We start from the raw sequence: 22322 nt of genomic DNA, 5'->3' as shown, positions 1-22322 counted from the left end.
CTCGTTTGTTTTTGCAGATGAGATGAAGTGAGATGAGATGAGTTGAAATAAAAGTTGAAAGTTGAATAAAGTATTGTTAGAATTTATTTTTAAAAAAAATTATTTTTGTTTTGAGATTTAAAAAAGTTGTATTGTTTATTTTATTGTGTGGAAATTCGGAAAAGTTGTAATGATTAGATGAGATGAGACGAGAATGATTGTGAAAACAAACGAGACCATGTGTCATACCACTATTGGCCTCTTGGTCGTCATCCTAATAATAATAATAATAATATTAAAAACTCTAAGTTCTTCTATTAATTCTAACTAATCCCAATATGTGAACCTCAAGCCAACTAAAACTAAATAAAATAAAAATAATCACATCTTAAACTAGCTAGGATCTTAGGTGCTAAACTCAAGTCCTAAAGTGATTTTTTTAAGTGGGCTTTTACAACCTTCTGACCAGCTTCTCCCTCACTTTCTCTATCACCACTTCCTCTTGATACATGACAAACTATTTTACTATTTAATGATGTTTTAGAAGAGTGAATTAGTGATCTACAAGTTGTAGTGTGTCTAATTACAAAATTAGTACTTGAGTTCTTACTATATTTTTTTACAAATTGAGATCTAGGTCTTCAATTTTTTTTTTAAAATTTATATTTAAACTTTAAAAAATATGCAATTGGGTATGATAATCAATCTCCTATTGGAAAACTAATATGAGATTGCCACGTGTCATTAGTGTGCAACGTGCCCGTCATTGATTTGCTGACGTGGCATACAGATGTCACATGTTAGACCTATAAAGACTGATACGAGGCATTAGTATGCCACGTGAAAATCTTCTATTAGTTTTCTATCAAGAGATTGCCACAGATACTTAATTACAATTTTTTTGAAATTATGGTATTAATTTTACAAATGTTGAAAAATCTAGGTCTCGATTTGTACAATATGAAAACCCAAGTACTAATTTTATAATTAACTCTAAAAAGTCGTATTTGTTGTATAATTTGTTAATGTCTTTTTATTTTGAGTGCATTTTTTTGTCGGAATGGGGTGACTTTTATACACTCGACTTGCAAGATGTCAAGGATGCACAACGTTTGAAAAGAATGCACCACACATGATTATTTAGGCCTTTTTTTTTTTTTTTTTGAAAATAATACCTCATTCTTTCATTCATTCATAGAACAGTGTCTACAAAGCCTTCCATGTCTTATGTAAACAGGAAGAAATACAAGTTGGAGCCTCTTCTATCCATACTTGCTCTACATTTGATTGTATAGCTACATTAGCCAAATTGTGTGCTACTGTGTTTGTGTTTCTGTGTGTATATTGAATTGCCCAATTGGACCAAGTAAATAAAAATGACATTGAGTCTTCAATGATACTTCCATAGCAAGACAAATCTTCACCTGGGTTATAAACAACTTTAACAATGTTCTGAGCATCCCTTTCAAATGTCACTTTATTGAGTCCCAAATCACTGCAAAGTTCCATGGCTTTTCTGAGTGCCCTCTGCTATTACTGGTTGATTCATATTACCTCTTGCTCCATAGTAAGCTGCTATGACTTCCCCATTTTCATCTCTAATGATGACTCCTATCCCCATTTGCCTATATTTGATATCACATGTTGCATCCCAATTGGCTTGGAAGCTATTTGCTCCTGGTGGTAACCATTTCTAGGTAACTTCAGTTGAAGTTCGATGGTTAGGCATGCCGGTATCTGCTGTCCCCTCCTCTACTGAATGGTATTCTTCCAAACATTCTTTGGTAGTTTTGATGACACTACTCTGGCTAGAAAATTTATTTTCAAAAATGAATATGTTCCTTCGCATCCACACACCCGTCATGATGACTACACCTTCCTCTAATTCATTCTTATTAAGCTTCCCCGACAGATCCTCCCATAGCTTTAGCAAGTCAGTTTCATTAGCACACCATTTCTGAATTGCTCTATGAGACTCAGCCCACACATCACTAGCAACAGGACAATGCCAAAGAACATGCATAACAGTCTCATCACCTCTCAAGCAGATGGGGCATAAAGGGGTTTCAATAACTTTTTTTGTACAAAGGTTACCTCTGGTAGCAATGAGGTTATTCCCTGCCTTCCACATAAAAAACTTTACCTTTCTAGGAATTTTCATGTCCTCTATGGTCTTCCACCTACTATCCATCTCAGCCTCCCTTGAAGACTCTCCCACCACTGCCTTCTTTCTATTTTCTTCCAAAAAGTATGCATTTTTAACTGAAAAAACACATTTTCTGGAGGGACCCCATATCAGTTTGTCCCCCACCCCCATTGTACTAATAGGGATACTACATATGTGCTCAGCTTCTTCTTTGTTGAATACTGACTTGATTATGTCTTCATTCCATTCCTTTAATTCATCATCAATCAGGTCTATAAACTTTGCATTTGCTTCTAGTTTCGAAATAGGGGATTGGACACAAAAAGTTGAAGGGGTTTGCAACCATTTTTGTCCCCAAATACTGATTTTTGCTCCATTCCCAACTTTCCATCTTAACCCCTCCTTCAGTAACCCTAATGAACTCCAAACACTCCATATAAGAGAGGTGGCATTCTCCAAGCTTGCTTCTGTAATAGAGGTGTTCCTGAAATATTTCTCTTTGTAGATCTTGGCAACCAATGAGTGAGGACTTTGTAACAATCTCCAAGTCTGTTTAGCAAAGAGAGCTAAGTTAAAATTGGCTAAGTCTCTAAACCCCAAACCTCCCTTACCCTTAGCTTTCCTCATTTTTTCCAACTCCTCCATTGAATCCCATTGCTTTTCTGTTGATTTCCCCACCAGAATTTAGAGAGCATAATATTGATCTCCTTGCAAAGTTTTTTGGGCAACTTAAACACACTCATTGTGTAAGAAGGGATTGCTTGAAGTACTGCCTTGATCAAAATCTCCTTGCCTGCTCCCGACAGGAAGCAATTCTTCCAGATATTAATTTTCTGCCACACTCTCTCCTTGAGACATCTAAAAGTATTATACTTAGATTCACCAACCATGGTGGGTAATCTTAGGTATTTTTCACAGCTGCCTTGTACCAGGGACCCCCCTTCACTTAGAATTAGATTCCTGTCTGCCAAAGGAGTGTTTGAACTAAAGAAAACTTCTCTCTTATCTTTATTTAGAAATTGGCCAGAAGTTCTTTCATACCTTAGTAACAATTCTTGCAATCTCCTCCATTCCTCAACACAAGCTCTCCCAAATAAAATGCAATTATCTGCAAAAGGAAAATGATTTACTCTATTCCCCCTGTCACAATTGTGACCCTTTTGGTATTCTCAATCAAATCTAAATGGTTAAACAGTGAACTTAGTCCTTCAACACACATTATGAATAAATAAGGACATAATGGGTCCCTTTGTCTCAAGCCCCTCGAAGGAAGAATTTTTGCTCGTGGCTTTCCATTGATTAGCACAAAGTATTAAACTGAGGTGATACAACTCATGAATAGTTCTGTCCATTCATCACAGAAACCAAGCTCTTCATAACTGCTTTCATAAAAGGCCACTCTATTCTGTCATAAGCTTTTGACATGTCAAGCTTAATGACCATATTCACTTTCTTCCCCTTCTTCCCAACCTTCATGGTATGCAAGACCTCATAAGCAATGATGATGTTGTCAGTAATAATTCTTCCAGGTATGAAAGCACTTTGATTGCCTGAGATGATTTCTGTCAGTACTCCTTTGAATCTGTTAACTAGTACTTTGGAAACAATTTTATAGAAAACGTTGCAAAGACTAATGGGCCTGAACTTAGTAACTACTTTTGGGTCTTTCTTCTTGGGGATTAGAGCAATATAGGTGAAATTAATAGGTTGGAAAGGAGTGTTACCATTTAGGTGGTCAAGCACAGCTGCACACACATCATCTCCAATTGTTCCCCAATGGTTTTGGTAGAAACAAGCTCCAAAACCATCGGGACTTGATGACTTCAATGGTGCCATGCTCTTAATAGCTTCCTCAATCTCCACCTTGCATAATGGCTTGAGCAATTTGCCATTTACTTCCCTTGTAACTCGAGGTTCTATATGTTTCAAATAGTCTTCCATTTCTTTTGTACTTGGCTGAGTTGAAGAGAATAGGTTCTCAAAGTAACACTTGAAAACCCTATCAATTCCATCCTGACCTTTATAGATCATCCCTTGCCCATCCTTAATCTGTTTAATGTTGTTGTTATGCCTCCTCTAGTTTGCACATGCATGGAAATACTTTGTGTTTTTGTCCCCCAATGCATACCAGTTTCCTTTAGCTCTTTGTTTCCACTTGATATCCTCCTTCTCAAGCAAAGCTCCAACTTCTTTTTGTAGCTTCTTTATCTCAGCTGAATTATGACTACTCTCTTCATCTTGTAACCTCTTTAGTGCCTCAAATTTTACCTATATTTCCTGGCTTCTATCCATTTTGAAATGCTTACTTCATTCCATAAGTGCCCCTTTGTAGCTTTCCAGCTATTTTGTTATGGATTTTTGTAGCCCTCTCCTTCCTTCATTTTTCCTCCATGCCTCTTGAATTACTTCTTCACATCCCTTTTCTTTAAACCAACTTGCTTCATATGTAAAGATTTTACATGCCTTCCATATGATTATGTCCCTTCTGTTCATTGTCAACAAAATTGGCCTGTGATCAGAACTATTGCGAGTTAACACTTCCACCCAGCACTCCTTAAACAGTTAAACCCAGGATGGGTTAGCTATTATCCTGTCAAGCCTTTCTTTAGTGAAAAAAACATCCATGTGCCTGTTGCTCCATGTGAACTTGCTGCCCTGACAAGTTCCCCTTCTCTAATACCCTTCTAAAGTTCTCCATAAGTTTATCTTGTCTAGGTCTGCCCCTTCCTTCTCATCTTGAGTTGAAATTTCATTGAAATCTCCTAGCACACACCACCCTTGAGAGCCTCTTAGATTTAGAGATGAAAGTAAATCCCAAGTTTCAGCCCTTTTGTGAGTTTCAGGATGACCATAATAATAGGTCAACAACCACCTCGAACTATCCACCTCACCTGATATCCATGCATTTATCTATCTTTGTGGGTTGAATCTTCTAACTGGACCCTAATGCTCCATAAAAGTGCTAAATTTTTGTTCCACTGGTTCTACCACAAAACATCTTTCACACTTAAGTCTCTCCTTCAAACCATTACACTTGACAGCTTTTAGTCTAGTTTCCATTAAGAAAACAACATCGGGTTTCTTCTCCTCCACCATTTGGTAGAGATCGTGAATTGTTCGAGGGTTCCCAAGCTCTCGGTAGTTCCAACTTAAGATTTTCACTGGGAATACCGAGGCTGGTGACTAGCCTCCGCCAATAGTTGTTGAGAGATGTCCTCTGATCCTTCACTACACAACTTCCCTTTTTTTTATATTTTTTAGTACTGTTTCTCCCCTCATCACCTTTTCCTTTTTTCTTTTTCAAGTGATATACCCTCCACCCTTGTTTGTATCCTCCCCTTTCTCTTTATCTCTCCTTTTCCACCCTCCATTCATCCGAGTATTAAACTTTTCCTGGCCCTTATCAGATGTGACTATTTTCACAGTCTCTTTTAGCTCCAAAAACCTATCTTCCCCACTTACTTCCACCAACCTTCCATCTACCCCTTCCATTCCTTTATCAGTTGTGCCTTTAGTGTAACTACTCCTTCCTTCATTGCTTTCTTCCTCTCTCCTATCTGCAAACTCTATATTCTCCCTATCATTGAACCCCTATTCATTGTTTTGCTCTCCCTCATCCTTTTTAGTATCCTCTCCCTCTACCTTGTTCTGGTCTACCCTTACCCACCCAGCTCCCTTACTCTCTACTCTCCACTTGCTATCTAAGCCATCTGCTTAATTTTCGACTTAGACCCCATTTTTGTTTCAGCCCTTAACCACACTCCATATTGCATCTTCTCACCCACCTTCCCAAGACATCCCTTTGTGCCATGTAATAAGCAGCCACATTCAAAGCAGAATCTGGGCAATTTTTCATACTTAATTGGGATCTATAACTTTTCACCTTTCATCGTGATTGTCCTAACTCTTGCTAAAGGTTTCATAAGATCAATGTTGATAAGGACCCTTAGAAACTTGCCCCACCCACTCCCATTTTCTTTCATGTCCACCTCTTCTACTCATCCTATTGTTTTCCCTATCTGTTTACCATGTTCTTCATTCATGCATGCGAGAGACATATTATGCATTTGGACCTAGAAACTTTCCTTCTCAAACCTCATTCTTTGTGGGGGTGTGTATTCATCAAACAGTTTCAAAGCTATTAGATGTGAATCAAATAGCCATGGTCTTCCACTCCAAACACGCTGCTTGTTTGCTTGGTTAGCAAAAGTTATGGTAAACATGTTACCACCTAGCTTAACGAACTTAGCATGCTGGCTAACTCTTCAGACTTTCTCCATTGTATCCTCAAGAACCATCCTGCCGATATTCCTTTCCAGACAAAGCTTTCCTACTACACTGCAGTCACCTTTGAAACATTTTTCCTCATTGACATCATCATCAATGGCTATAGCATCCCCTTCCTCCTCTGTCAGACAAAACCTCCCCCATTGTTCCCTTAGGTCATTCATCATGGAAGGCTCTTCTTCACCTTCACACCTAAGACTGCCTCTGCAGTTTCCTCCATGTCAAGCAGCTCAATGAATACTACTCCTCCGCACCCCACCGTGCTCTTCTGCATCACTGCTATGTAACCACTCTCCTGTTGTGTACGTACCCTCGTCCCACCACAATTTCGTTAGGAAAAGTGTGGTCCCCCCCCCCCTCCCCCCACTTCACCTCAGCCTCCCACTAGGAAGGACAAAAAGAAGAAAAAAATACCTGTGAAAGTTACTTTTTTTAGATCTAAATTAAAATACTATAATATAAGTCATAAGAGCTAAAACCCTTTGTCCCTAGTTATTTAAGACCACCTCCTGCCAGAGCCTCGGTCCCATCTAGAGAGACGGTTGCAAATTTGACGGAATTTGGTTGGCGGCAGCCTAACAACCACTTATATATATATATAGAAAATAATACTCGCACCATTGGTTCTTACCGCTCGATGTTACCGCTGAAATTTTTAATTTAATTTTTTAATTTTTCTTTTTACTTAGTAATTAAAAAAGTATTTTTTAATAATGTTGTGATTTTTTTAATTTTTTAAAAAATATTTAAAAGTATTAAAAAATGCATGTAAAAAAAAAAAGACCAATTATGCCTAACTGTAGCTCCCAGCGGGAGTTGGGAACGATGGATTTAGCACCGTCCCTATATATATATACACATATAAATTTAGAAAAATAATATTTACAGTTGTAAAGTGTGCAAACGTCACACAATTTTTTTAAAAAAGTGAATAAATATAGAACTCACATGAAAAGAACTAACTTTAAATGCTTTAGTTTTTAATGTATAATCTAATGTGAATGTGTATTTTATCATTCAATAGAAGGGGGGTAAAAGAGCAATTTAAACCAAGCCATGATTGAATCTAAATTATATTGTATTAGTCATGCAATAATCTAGAGTCTTAAAAAACGCAAGAGGGTAGTAAAATTAAAAATAAATACCACAGTTACAAAAAAATCAAATAAAAATAAATTTATAAACTCACATGATTTTATATATTGTGTAAGATCTATTTTATAATAAAATTAGTTTTACAATCTAACGTATTACACAAAATCACGTTAGTTTGTGAATTTATTTTTATGAAATCTTTTTTTATTATTTAAGGGGTATCAAATCGTATTAACAGATCGTATTCGTGTTGTGTCAAAGTATGTATATTATACTATATAGGCCAACTCGAACATGACCTTAAACTCATCGTGTCAAAATCTCAAATCTACAAAGTTGGTCGACCCGACCGTTTTTTACTCGTTTATGTAAATAAGTTGAACAGACTCAAAACTAATTTGTTTGACCTGATTAAGTTTAACATAATTTTACATAAATATTAAAATGACAATATCTATAAAAAATATAAAACTAACTACAAGTTCAAAATCACAATCTAAATAATAAAAATATCGAAATTAAAATCTCAACAATTTTACTTTTAGATATAAGGGTATAATTGTAACTTTTTTAACAGGTCATGACGGGTTGACCCATTATCAACCCATTAAACAATCATGTCTTAACGGGTCAATCCGTTTTAATCTGAAACAGTTAAGACTAAATCCAAACCCAAACCCAAACTCATTATTATCGTGTCGTGTTCATATTAAATCAATGAATTATGTGACATATTACTACCCCTTAAACAATTCTAACCCAATTGATTGTTTCATTTATTTTACGTTTGAAAAAACTTATTTTGAAGTTTAACTATGGAAGCTTATTTTTGAATTTCAAAGAAAATTTCAAAATTCAGCAATAAAATTAATTAAATAGTTGCTAACTTGCTATTCCATATCTTCTCCTACACTTTCTCGGCATCCATACATCATATTTATGCAATTGGCCAAACTATCTAAATAATGTTAAAGAGAAGTCATTGTAGCAGTACACACTTTACACTCACTATATAGTTACTTCTAGTTGATTATTCCTAACACTCACTTAAAAAGATGTGTAATCTAGATAATGCCACATCATGTATACAAAATAGATATTTCCCACTAGTAACTTATATCTATATTTCTTCGTAATAATAATAACAATTACTCGTAGTCATATGGAAGTATATTGAACAAAATACGGGAATCACATATATTCACATACGAGACCATCGGCTCGGTTTCACAGTTTGATCGCCAAGCCACAGACACACACACACACCATGGGAATCATCGGAAACCTCAGTCCCGAGCAGCTCCAATCCTTCAACTCTCAAGGTCACCAAAACCAGTTACCCAAACCCTGGAAAGCTTTTTTCGTACTGTTCAACAACTTGTAATGTTTTTATTTTTCTTGTACAGGTTTTATTGTGATCGAATCGTTTGCGAGCCCCGAAGAAATGGACGCCATGAGGAAGAGAATGGATCAGTTGCTGGATGAGTTTAACTGCTCCACCGCCTCAATTTTCTCTACCAGGAACCAGGTTTTTATTCAAAATTGATTCAGCTTCTGACTTTCAAATTGGTATCGTGTTGTTTTCGAATTATAGGAAATCAAACGAAACTATTTTTGAGTTCCTTTTTTTTTTCAGCAACAGTTGACCGACAATTACTTCTACGAAAGTGCCGAGAATATTTCTTTCTTCTTCGAGGGTATGCATGTACTTGTTAATCTTGAGCTATTTATTATTAGAATTATAATTTTCCTGCCTTTATAAATCCTGAAGGACCATTTTGATACTCCCGGGGGGCTTGTATTAATTTCCTTTTGTCTGTCTGAGAATATTGCAAAGAAAGTCTCGTAGTCTGGTTTATGACGTTGGGTATTCTGTAATAGTTCAAAAAGTAGATCCTAATATTTTAGTGAGGAGAGAGGTTCATGTGTTAGTTGATGAATTGCTGCTTTATAAAAATATATTGGAAATTGCTTTTTCCTTTTTCTATTTGTAATTTGGTACGAGCGTATGACTACTTTTGGTGTTTATGAGATGCCATCAATAGAGTGCTGTGCTCATTGATACTTATAACTCTTGTCAGAGAAAGCTTTTGGAGCTGATGGAAATTTAAAGCAACCCAAAAAACTTTCCATCAACAAAGCTGGCCATGGTTAGTTGTGAGGCATTGTGACTTCCACTACTTAGGAATTTTTTTTGAGGGTTTTTTTTTTTTTTTTTTTTTCTTTTTACATATTTTCTCTATTAAAGTTTCCTGCACACTTTTCATTGACAAGCAATCTTGTAACAAACTGGGGTATATATATGCAGCGTTACATGAGATTGACCCAGTATTTAAAAAGTTCTCGTGCTCTGAGAAACTTTCAAGTTTGTTATTCTCCTTGGATTACAAGAGGCCAGTGATCATTCAGTCCATGTACATTTTCAAGGTATTCCTTTTTCTTGTTCAATGATTTGTCGTTTCTTTGACATAATGTCCTAATGAAAACTCATTTGCTTAGCTGAGATATTGGGAAAGCTTAGGTCATAGAAAGCATTTAAGTCCAATATTAGTTTCTCATAGTGGCTTGAGTGTAACACATTGTGTTTATTAAAAGTTGATGGATTTTTTCAAAGATGTTTTTAGATGTATGCTACCTGTAAAAGAATATGAACTTTAAGCATGTGAAAGATGTGCCTTCTTTGTGCAAGCATTTTGACGATAAGGTATTGAATACATGATTCACCTATCAAAACAAGGTATTGACTACATTAATGATGATATGTTATTCTAAGGGAATACTTAGCATGATTGAAAATTGGAGATGCACCTTGATACTCACATATGTACATGCATCTATGTTTTTTTTCTTTTTTTTTTTTTTTGATAAGTAAAAAATATTATATATCAAAGGAGAAACCAAGTACACTGAATGTATACAAAAAAACACCTTGTCCAAAATGACCCAAAAATCCCATGAAAAGAGCAACCCAAAATACACCAGACCGGTCCCCAACCCTTGTTTCTCATAGAACTAAAACTCTACCCAATCACCCAACCCCAAACCCTTGATTCCCCCCGTCTTCACAATATCCTCCTTTAGACTTCCCTTTAGTTGAGCTACCACCCTTAGCGTCGTAGTTGATTGCCCAAGAAAGATGTTGTAACTCCCTACTTTTCTTTAAACTTTTGGTTTCAAGCGCGTGGCTTACCTCAATCGCAGTAACTCGTTCATTGAACTGTCTTCACATTCTCCATTTGAAATTCCCACAAACTGCTGAATCTCGTTAACTTTAGGCAGAATCCAGTCCGCTATTGGTGGAAGAGACACCGGGGGAGCAACGTTATCCCCAGACACAGTATCCAATTGCACTCCTGACACTAGACATTCATCTACACGAGGCACCAACGCCAAACCCTCTGGTTCTCCAGCAAATGTACATACATCTATGTGTATAAGTGTATTTTAATTATATAGGAAAGAGGGAAAAGGTTTGATTTTTAAAAATTACGGTAATTCTTCTACACACTTTTTTTTGGACTTGGGGTTTAGAGAATTTGTGGATTTATGGTTTAGGATTTGTAAGGTAAAAAAGGTTTGACGAGTAGTGCCAAAATAGCTATTTCTTGGGGGCAAACATGTTGTTTTATGGCAGCAGCAATATACAATGGTAGCTTGAATCTGACCTGCATATGAACTGTACTTGTGAATGGTAATTTGAATAGTACACCGAGAAGGAGGAAAAGAAAAAGAAAAGGATAAAGAAAGCACTCTAAACATACAAGCCTTCTATAAATCGAAGTAAAATCTTATTACTCAACCTTAATTTGTATCAGTACAAGGGCCACGCTTATGCCTCTAATCTAAAATTTTAAGAGGACTAGAACTTCTACTTTGACCAGTAAACAAACTCCTTATTTGAATGGACCATTATATAAAAGCCAATAAACTAGAAAAAGACTTGGACTTGAGGCTTACATTGACACTCTAGGTCCTGACACTTCGTCTACCATTCCGGGGGAAATGGTAGTTGGGGCTACCAAGTGAGATTTTTACAAATCTTAGCAAGTAAGCTACTAAGCTACCAACAATATACATTTGCAAGCATGACAATAAAATTAACATGTATGCCTCAAGATATAGACTTGAACATACGTGACGTGACTTGTAAATAACATGAATGAACATAACATGAATTGACTTGTACGTGGCATGACTTAACATGGACATGAACTGAATTGACATGAACGTGGCGTGACTTGACATAAACATGACCTGACTTGACATGAACATGACCTTGTTACATACACATGGTTGTTTAACGTGAAACTGCTGATGCTCCACGATTCCCCAATGGCCATGTGCTCCTACCGGTATCGCATCACATCACAAGGTCTGCACTAGCTGTGAGTACGTCAAGATAACTGAACTGATAAAACTGTTAAACGTGTAGTTGGCACCACTTGTGTTGGGTGCCTAACTTCGCTCCGGTAACCAATTAGTTAGGTTCCATTCGAAACCTATTGATTGTATTTTGTCAACCCAGGAGATTCCACATTCAATTTAAACACTCCAGCATGGACAAGAGAGTTCCACTAGGATAATTCATCATCCTAGCAATTGGGGTGGTGATAAAGTAAATGACTCATGCATGACTTAGATGTGACTCATGACATACTCATATAACAGATGACATGACATTCATGACATGTAACATAATCATGTTTAATAGATGACATGGCATTCGTGTAACCGATAAACGTATAACAGGTGATATGACATTCGTGTAATAGATAATTGATGACGTGGCATAGTATATTATCACAGTTGCAATTAGCATAAATGACATGAATATAACATTAGCAATCTTTTTTTTTATAAGTAATAATCTTATGTATATATATATCAATAGGAGTAACCAAGTACACTAGATGTATACAAGAAAAACACTTAGCCCATACAAGAAAGCCCATAATGACCCAAAAGCCCATGAAAACCTATCCAAAATACACCAAACCCGAATTAGAAAACTATCATTACACCTCCCCGACCCCATCCCCTAGATTCCTTAAAACTAATCCTCAACCAGAACATCACAAAGCCCTCCCTTTACCCTTCCCTCGACTTGAGCTACCTCCCTTAGTATCGTAGTTGATTGCCCATGAAAGATTCTTCAACTCCCTGCTTTTCTTAAACTTAGATTTGGTTTCAAGCGCATGGCTCGCCTCGATTGCAGTGAGTAGTGTTTTAAATTGGTCTTCATATTCTCCCTGTTCTCCATATGAAAGTCCAATCGGATGTTGACGCCGCTATATCGTTGATTGGAGGAAGAGAAACTAGGGGAACGGCATTATCCCCAGCCACAGTACTCGACTGCGCTCCCGAAACCTTCCCCCACACGGGGCACCAACGCCAATTCTGAACCTTCCCCCACACGAGGCACCAATGACAAATCCTTCCCACCCAATGGTTGCTCAACATCTATATGGTTGTTGTCCCCTCCATCTGTTACCATCGCAAATTTCTCCCCTCCATCAACATTGTGTGTATTAGCTCCACCCCTCGACGATCCTTGCCGTGCTACTTCCTCAAGAGGGGGAAGCACTACCTTCTGTTGCCCCGTTTGCATTTTCAAAAAGAGGCTCGACTGTATCTTCCAAAATACTCGAGACCTTAAAGGGACCCCCATCTTCAACTACAAATGAACCCTGGACAAAAGGACCAACTTCATCTGCAACTGGTGCCTGAGACCCTACAGCTCCCTCAGAAGGCATAGTGACATTGGCATGAACAAAGATGCCAGCGTCCAACGACCCCATCGCCGACACACCCTTTGCTTGCACACTTTCCGGCACACTTGGTAGCACACTTGTACCCACAATTAGGTCCAGCCCCTTATCCACTTTAATCATTAGATCTCTTACATAATCTATAACTCCCTTCAATTGGGATTTGACATCCCACAAGACTCCCTCCAACTCACCCAATGTCACCTGAGATCTTTTGTCTCCTACAAGTGCATTGCCCTTTCTTTCTACCGCTGAGCTGATCTCGGCCTGACTACCCGCCAGTGACCTCAACACCGCTACGTACGAAGCACTTTTGATTGAGGAAGGCCTTCCCACTGTTTTTCCATCAATAAACTCCCCACTTTTAGTAGTGGCTTTAGATTCAGTGACACTTAGAATGGATTGCAGAAAGCCTTTCCATCCAATGACATTTGCGCCCTCTGGAATCACCAACAAACCTTTCCTCCTTCCATTTCGGAATTCAGAGAGCTGGAGAAAACTGCCCCTTGCATTAACATGATGTTGAATGCTAAAAACTCCATTACCCATCCTTAACTCTCTGAAGAAACCTTCATGGCAGTTAAGTTCTAAACAATCCTCAATCCCCTTAGCCACCCACGAAGCTGTCGTCCCCCCTAGATACATGAACTTAGCTATCCTTTTGCTACGTTCCGAAATGCGAAAAATATTACCTCCCTCTTTCGTAAAAACGAAAGTTTTTGATTCAACTTTCAACCACCTCTCTCCTTCCAATGGGGACGAAACCGCATCGTGCTTCGTCGTCATTGTCAAACCCACTGCAAATTTGTTCCCACTGCTTCCTATTGTTTCTGCTTCATCCTCTTTTTCTAAAAAAAATAATAAAAAAAAAAAAGATCTGAAGGAGGCCCTGAGTTAACGGATTTTTTGCCAAAAATCCCGGAGTTATCGGAGAAAACTAACAGTCACCGGAGGATGATCTGTGTCGAAGGCCCACAAGATGGTCGCTGGAGTCTGTCGAAGCAGTTTGTATCGGTGGCTAGTGGAAAGGCTCAAATCACAGTTTGCCGGAGGAGGTAACGGAAGAGTAGCAGCAAAATCCCAGTCGCCGAAGAAGGACCGACATCGGAGACCCACAACGGAGTCGTCTGGGTCAGTCGATCAAATCTGTGACGGAATCAAAATGCTCGGTGGCCGACGCCGTCAAAGAAACACACAGAAAGAGTTCGTCGGTGAGGAACCGATGTTGGCGGCCCTCAGCGAGGACGCCGGGGCACGTCGGCCTCGTCTGTGACTGCGGCGTCCCTCTCAGATCGATGGTGGGTGGGGGTGGCAGCAGGAAGTAGCGTTAGGGTTTCTCTCAACTCACTGTTCACACAAGGGTTACGGCTTCGTACGGAGAGAATACAAAATACCGGCTTTAGATGGATTTTATAATACACATTAGCAATCTTCCACCATACGTACATAAATACATTGAGAGTAAGTTAGAGGCTAACTTACAGGTATGACGTGTAACGTAAAACAAAGTGTAAATGAGTGCGAACTGAAATGAGATATTTTTCTAAGGTTATAATATCTCATTAAATTCTTATAAACATAAAACTCAATAACTTATGGCTAAAATTGCAAAGTTATCCCTCTACTTGTGGGAAATTACAATTTTGCCCCTAAAATAAAGATTTTACATATGAACTTCAAAACTTACTAAAATTTATATTCCTTGTGTAAATTTTTTCCTAAATCCAAATATCAAATTAGAAAAAAGTAAAACAAATCGAAACTATGTCAAACACTCCAGGCCAATTCACCCTTGGCCAAAAATTACACTTTTGTTACTACTTGACCATCCAACATACTATCATGCTTAAACCGAATTTAATGACACTCAAAAATCACATCCTATGTTCTAAAATCATGCTAAGACATCCGAACACGCATTTCATAAAAACTTAAACTCATCATATCAAGGAAAATGCCAAAACATCAAGATTAGGTCAAAATGAACCAACTCTTGATGTTCTTGGTCTAACAGTTTCAAATCAACTCCAAGGACTCCAACAGTCCATAAAAACTCTCCTAACATGTTCATCATTCAAACCTAAGTGATAGCATGCATGACTAAACAACCAAAAATCACTAAATACAACCTAACACAATTGGTTTGCATGAAAACTATAAAACCATGTATAGCATCCTTTCGACTTGGAAACAAAGTCACTAGATCCTTGATTTTTATGTAATAAATCTTCAAATAACAAAATCATATACCTCATATTCAAGTTCTAATTAGATCTAAGCATTAAAACTAGCATGTCATGGCAAAAATTTCATCCAAACAAGTCATCACACCTGAGAGCCTCTCAATTGAGTTTAAAAACCAAACTCTTGCATGTTCATCAACACTCCATCAAAGATCTAAACCATAACTCTTCAAAAGTAAACTCTTAACACATGATCAAAACTCTTTTATAAAAATAATAACTTGCTTTGAATCCAATCCTAACTTGCATATAAAATTGTTAACACTTTACCATAGCAAGATCTACCCATCATTTCACCAAAAACTTCACAAAACTTTCAAAGTTTCACACAAACATCAAAACTGTCACCAACGAGACCTTTGCATCATCATACTTAACTTTCACCAATCAAAACTCCATGAAAAATTTTCCAACACATGCTTAAGTAAACTAGACTCAAAATAAAACAAAATACAAGAAGATTGAGCCACAGAAAATACTCACAAAGGACCTGGAATGGAGAACACAAAAGCTTCAAGAAACTTTTCTCTCAACACCCTCTCGGTTTGCTCTTGGTAAAGGAGGAAAATGAGCTAAGTGTGTAGGCAAAAAGGCAAGGGGCGTGGGGTATAGACGGGGGACTGACATGGTGGGTGGATTGATGACCCTTGGATGAGAAGGTGGCAGCTGAAAAGGTAGAGAAAAGGGGGCTGCACAGCAGCTGATTTTCTGCTGCTGTTCTGGCTGAGTGATGGGGGGCTGATGGGGGTGGTTTTGGCTTGCCATCAAGCAGCTATTTGTGGTCTATCATGAGGTGGCATGACACCCTAAGTATGGCCTTGTAAGAGTGGGGAAGCTTGTCCAAGAAGCTTGGCCAAAAGGGGTGGTCCCAACCGAATGGGGTCTAGTTTGGGGTTTAGTTAGGGTTTCGGTTATTGCTTGGCTCAAATCAAACTTTTCTTGGTTAAATGAAATTACCAAGATGTAAGGGAGTGGTTAAGGGTGTAAGAGTGTGTAATTTAGTGGTTAATTGCATAAGAAAGTGATTTAACCAAGTGATAAAACACTTGGGGCTCGTTTGGATAGTGAGATGAAATGAGATGATTTTAGATGAGTTGAATAAAATATTGTTAGAATATTAATTTTTAATATTATTATTGTTTTGAGATTTGAAAAGTTGAATTGTTTATTGTATTTTGTGTGGGAATTTGGAAAAATTGTAATGATGAGATGAGATCGTCTCTATCCAAACAAGCCCTTAATCAAAACCGAGTGGTTTAGGGTTTTGAAACCAAATTTAGGGTTTTGGCCATCACATGGGATTTAGGATTTCGGTTGGATTCTAATGATTTGGGGTTTCATTAGGGTTGAAACCCTCTTTTGGTTGACCAAATAGTGTTTTGGTTGGATGGAATAGTATTTGGTGTAAGAGGCATGGTGGCATGGCTTGAATCACACTCCATTTCATCACATTTGTCCTCTATTTGACATGTGTCCTAGGTTTTCCAAATGAATGGCTAGGATTGTGCCATGTGTCCAACCAAAAAGTAATCCTAGCTTTACTATGCAGATTAATCGCAGAAACTGATTCCGGTGGTTTTTTATTTTATTTTTTCACCGCACCATATCTAGAATTCTTAACCTGGTTACTTTCTTCCGAACGTGCTCAGCTTTCTTGTAGTTTTAATGTACAAAGAAGCATTTGGTATTTTATTTGCAGCAACCAGGTATTGGTGGTGAAGTAGTGCCACACCAGGATAACTCGTTTCTTTTTACTGAACCACCAACTTGTACGGGGCTGTGGCTTGCTCTTGAAGATGCGACAATAATAAATGGTTGCCTTTGGGCTATTCCTGGATCTCAGAAGAGTAGAAACTTGCATCCATCTAGCCTTTTTCCCTCTATGGAACAGGAAAAATTGGCATGTTCGGTGTGATCTAACTTTCTTCTACGCTGTGTGTTTTCCAGATGGGCTTGTTAGAAGGATGATTAGAGGTGAACAGGGGGTTTCCTTTGACCGGCCTTCTCCAACATATAACCAAAAAGATTTTGTGCCTATTGAAGTCAAAGCTGGGTCTTTGGTTGTGATTCATGGTGATCTTATTCATCAAAGGTTGGTAGAAGAAATCCCTTTTGTAGCTCTTTCTGAGACAATGAGGAAGAGTTTCTTCGGTAGCAAGATGGCCTCAAAACTTGCTTTTTCCTTATGTTTGCACTGCAGTTTTGAGAACCAGTCCTTACAATCCAGGCACGCCTACAGCTGGCATGTGGTCGATACTGATGGCTGCAAATGGGCCCCTGATAATTGGTAAGCATCCAAGAATTTCGGTATTCATTATAGACTATAAATTAAATGATTAAATTCCCTCCTTTCTATTAGCTTAAGTTTTTAGATATAACATTGTATAAGAGTTGAGATTTTAAGTTTGAATCCCTCCCGACTTCACACTGTTCTCATTTTAATCAATATTCCATGTCTTGGGCTCATTTATTTACAGGTAGCCTTACCCACACGTGATGGGGTGTTGGAATATAAATTAAATGATTAAGTTCATCTCTTCTTCCTATTACTTAAGGTTTTGGGATAAGTGGTGGTATAACACCTTATTCATATTTATCAATGGCTTATCCAATCCACACACAGCACCGGTTCATAATGTATGAATCAAGATTTGAACATACTCAATATACTTCCTTATGATTTTTTACCGAACTTGTCTGAATGCTCTATCTGTCTTTAACTTTCATCTGGTCAATTGAATTGAAAAGATCTGATTTTCTTATTATCAAAGCCTCTATTAGGATTTCTGAGTTCTTTATCTTTGGCTTTGATGGGAGAGAGAGAAAGAAAGGGGGTGGGGCTGAATAACCTTAATTAGTTTAAACCTGATTTGTTTCTTTGTGGTTTATTGTATCCATTTTATTAGTGAATTAAATATACGTCTTTCTACTAGCTTAAGTTTTGGGGACAAGTAGTGATTGAACATTATATTTGAGCAGAGGTTTTGAGTTTGAACTCACTCCCATTTAATTTAATATTTCACTTTTTAAACTCACTTTTAAGGGGAGTTTGGCCCACACACGATGGGTTTGTTAGAATGCAATTTAAATATATTGGTCTTGCTGCCTAAAGGAAAACATAGGCTGAAACAATTGTATTAAAGAACTAGTGTTCATGTTCTGATGCTAGAAATGTTCTTGAAAATTCTTCTTCCCATTGGACTATTTGTATCTCTATGGAGAGAATTATTGCATTGCCGGTGACATGCTTTCCTTAAACTGTATTGAGAAAAGAGGAAAAAAAAAAAAAAAAAAAAAAAAAAAAAAAAAAAAAAAAAAAAAAAAGAAAAAAAAAAAGAAAAAACTTCAGTAATGCCCTCCACTCCAGTTCTATTTTCCTTTCCTCCTCAATCGACCTGGTTACCAAGACAGGTGACCTTGTTCTGTTGGATTTTAAAGGGTTCTGAATGATATACTTCCATATTTCTCTATCTTGAACTGCTTTATTCTAAACAAGAAATATTGATCTTAAATTTCCTTTTCAGGATCAGAAGAAAAGTGGAGCCAGAGCCCCTCTATGTATCTTAATATGTCCAGACAATTCATCAACAGTGTTTTACAAATGACCTACTTTTGCATCTCTTTTATATACCTTCCATCGTGAATAATCTTATAATGTGTATGTAATACATATGATTTATGCTTGTCTTGAAATAAATTGAGGTTATAATGGTTGGTTGTTAGAAAAGTAGAATTTTAATACTCTTAGATTTTTCTTAGTGGAGATGGTCGGCTGTTTGGTTTTATTTTTGCTTCCTTTTTGAATGCCTAGACACAGGACTGGCTCAATGCCTAGGCCAGTTAGGCAATTGCCTAAGACCCCCACTACTCAAGGCCTCTTAAAGAAAAAAAATATTTTAATAATATCTATTTAAAAGCCCTTAAAATTCTCTAAGAAATTATATTGACATTAAAATTATTTAGGAAATAATATTAAAAGACCCCCAAGAAATAAATTCTCTAAAAAATAAATGAGAAGATTATTAAGAAATAAAAACTTCTAAGAAAACTATTACTGATTAATGAGTATAAATAATTATTAACCTTATTAGTTTATATAAGAGAAAAAATTGTTAGCATAATTAAGAAAAAAGCTAAATGAAGACAAATGGAAGCAATTCCAATGGTTAAAATGTAATTATTAGAAAAAGTAAAAAGTTGTAGTATTTATATTCACATTATAGTTTATTATATTATTATATTAAAATTAAGAACGCCTTCTGAAACTCTCGCGTTTAGGCCTCAAAGCTGCCCCTTGCGAAGCTGTATCTGCATGAAAGTTGTCGGAATAAAATGTCTTTCCTGAGCTGCACGTATTATAATGTAACGTACTTTTCCAAAAAACTTATTTCCTTCCAAAGCAACTACGTTTAGTCTCTTATTTTTTTAAACTTTTTTTTTTTTGGCTTTATTGTTACTAAATTAATTGAGTTTTTTTACTCATAATTTATACACCATGGATTTAGTAAGAGAAAAAAATAAGGTGGTTCAATGGTAGTGATTGACGGTTGAGAGGTGACCAAAAAATAAAACAATTAAAGGAAATTTATAAAAATAAATAAAATAAAAGAGGTTGGCCGAAATTTACAAGGATAAAATCAGTATTAAAAATATTTAGGGTTTTGGCTAGGTTTTTTGTTTTTTTTCCTAAAATCAACTGCAAGGAAATTTTCACAGATAAATCATGGTACAGAAAACAGAATTATCATTGAAGAAAAATATCGAGCTAAGGGTATTTTGATCCATTGCACACAAAGTATACATGATTGCAAAATGAAACTGTTTTAGAGTTTGACATGTCACTATGCAAGATGACATGAACTAAGACTCAATAAAAAAGTGCAAGTATGGCTGATGAATGCTAGAAATGGATGATCAAGGAAGGAAAATTTGAATCAAAGCTCAAAGAAAGATATCGAGCTAAGCTTGCCTAACGAAAGTCAGTATTCTTCTAATTAAGCGAGCTATCCTTCTAAAATCTAGGGTTAACTTAAGAGTTAACCTAATAGAGTAAGGAAGTGAGGTGTTATAACTTGCACCCAGAATACTTAGGAAGCAAACAAGATTTCTTTTAATGTTGTGCAACAATCAAACTCTTCAAGGCATATCGACATCCTGTCAAAAGACCATGATCTCCTACCTATCACTCTAGCCTTGTCTTGCTCCTTCTGAAATTCCAAATGAACCTCCAATCTCCTTGAAATGAATCCACCCCTCTAATCTCCACACTTTTGACATGGTGGACCTGAATGCCTCCCTGTTGACAACTTTATCTGCAATAACCTGTGCTAATAGACAAAATCTCCCTTTTTTCATTGACTCATGAAAATCTAACGTTAGCATTACCACTTCTTGTTTCTCTTGATCAGTGAGAGAAAAACCTGCCACAACTTCTCTAGTTCATCCTTTATGATACCCTGTACAAACCACTGTATAAGAGACCAACCTTTGCCAAAGAAAAGAGCAAAATCCCACCCTTCAAAGAATGAGAGGACTTATTGATATTGTGTTTTACGGCTTGGACAACTCCACGTTGTTGGGCTCAGACCTGGTTCCTGTTGAGATTAAGATGCTTTCAAGGTAAGAGATGAGGAGAGAAATAATCTATCAAGGAGAATGAGAGTAGAAATATTCAAGAATGTGAACCTCTCCCTGGCCGTGGGAGAGGGGTCTACCTGGCTGGTTGGCCTTTAAGGTAGGGGTAGTGGGCGTGTTGTCCGTACGAGGTCAGGTGTCCCTGCCACTTAGCTGCCTCGCCTCAGACTAGTTAGACCTGTTACGGCTATCTCTAACACCACAAGAGGCACGTCGTGGCTTGCCGAGCCTCGAGACGCTTTAAATAAGCCGTGGCTCCCCTTCTTGGCATGGTCTCCTTCATTCCATTAATGTGGTGTGGTCTCGGTCAGGTATGTCCACCTCTCTGACCAATCTGGGCACCGAGATTCAGGGTTAGGGGATGTCCCTGACTGTCGGCCAGTAATTGTGTTAGATAGTCCTACCTTTCATCCTCTTGTCAGTGTACTCTGCCCGATTGCTTCTCTTCTTGGGCTTCCTAGGCCGGCTCGGCTCAGCCTAGGCCTTATCCTTGAACTCGGGCCCGCGGAGTGCTGGGGATTATTCCCCTCATGGTACCCCACGAATTCCTAGCGCACATTTGCGGTGGAAATTTAAAAGATCCCTTCTTTTCCCGCTGTTAATGCGCACGGGTTCTTTTTCTCCTGTCGTCTGTCCAACTTCCTAACCGTTGGGTTCCGAAGGTGCCTTTTTCATCCTGAGCCACATATTGCCCCGTGATTGTCACACGCCTAACATGACTCCCTCTTGTCTACGCTGCCCTGCACTGCTTGGGCTCCCCGAGGCCACCTACTCACGTCATTCAATGCTAGCATCACCTCGATTTTTGCGACCTCTACAACTCTCGACAGTTGAACTTGGCAGTTTAGCTTATGGAGGACACAACAGTTCGAGATGCTTGGAACGACCCCGTGAAGCCTTGGTTTCCCTCTGAGTCATGCCGACCACGGGTCCACTTGGAGGTTGTTGGCATCATCTTGTTAGTCTGTTTACTCCCCCAAGGCTGTCTCGTCCCTTTGGCTTCTGAGCCGCTATCGCTTCACTATCCGCTGAGCACCAACCGTCACCTACCCTCTTATTTAAACCTTCCTTCCCCCTTCAATCCTTCCATTTCTGTCTCCAAGCTCCCAAAATTTTCTCGTTCTTTCTTCTCCAAGCTTTCCCAGAGTTTCTAAGATCTTCTGTTCTTCC

At 37.8% G+C, this 22322-nt stretch overlaps 2 protein-coding genes across 2 annotated transcripts; one reads left to right on the top strand and one right to left on the bottom strand.

The window, feature by feature from the left end:
- The first annotated feature begins 8669 nt into the window (after positions 1-8669).
- LOC121253928 (phytanoyl-CoA dioxygenase) lies at positions 8670-19240 on the top strand. Its single transcript, XM_041153848.1, has 9 exons — positions 8670-8829; positions 8914-9035; positions 9144-9204; positions 9589-9657; positions 9816-9934; positions 17218-17365; positions 17466-17610; positions 17719-17805; positions 19043-19240. Exons 1-9 carry the CDS (start codon positions 8775-8777, stop codon positions 19083-19085), a joined length of 849 nt encoding a protein of 282 aa, XP_041009782.1. The 5' UTR covers positions 8670-8774; the 3' UTR covers positions 19086-19240.
- LOC121253926 lies at positions 12873-14145 on the bottom strand. The gene is made up of 2 exons (XM_041153847.1): positions 13456-14145; positions 12873-13425 (listed from the first exon to the last, which is right to left on the bottom strand). Exons 1-2 carry the CDS (start codon positions 14059-14061, stop codon positions 13075-13077), a joined length of 957 nt encoding a protein of 318 aa, XP_041009781.1. The 5' UTR covers positions 14062-14145; the 3' UTR covers positions 12873-13074.
- Positions 19241-22322: the final 3082 nt, after the last annotated feature.

Source organism: Juglans microcarpa x Juglans regia, chromosome 3D (genome assembly GCF_004785595.1).
Source record: "Juglans microcarpa x Juglans regia isolate MS1-56 chromosome 3D, Jm3101_v1.0, whole genome shotgun sequence".
Taxonomy (NCBI): domain Eukaryota; kingdom Viridiplantae; phylum Streptophyta; class Magnoliopsida; order Fagales; family Juglandaceae; genus Juglans; species Juglans microcarpa x Juglans regia.
The sequence above is the reverse complement of the archived record's forward strand: the minus strand, read 5'-3'. Positions and strand labels throughout refer to the sequence as shown.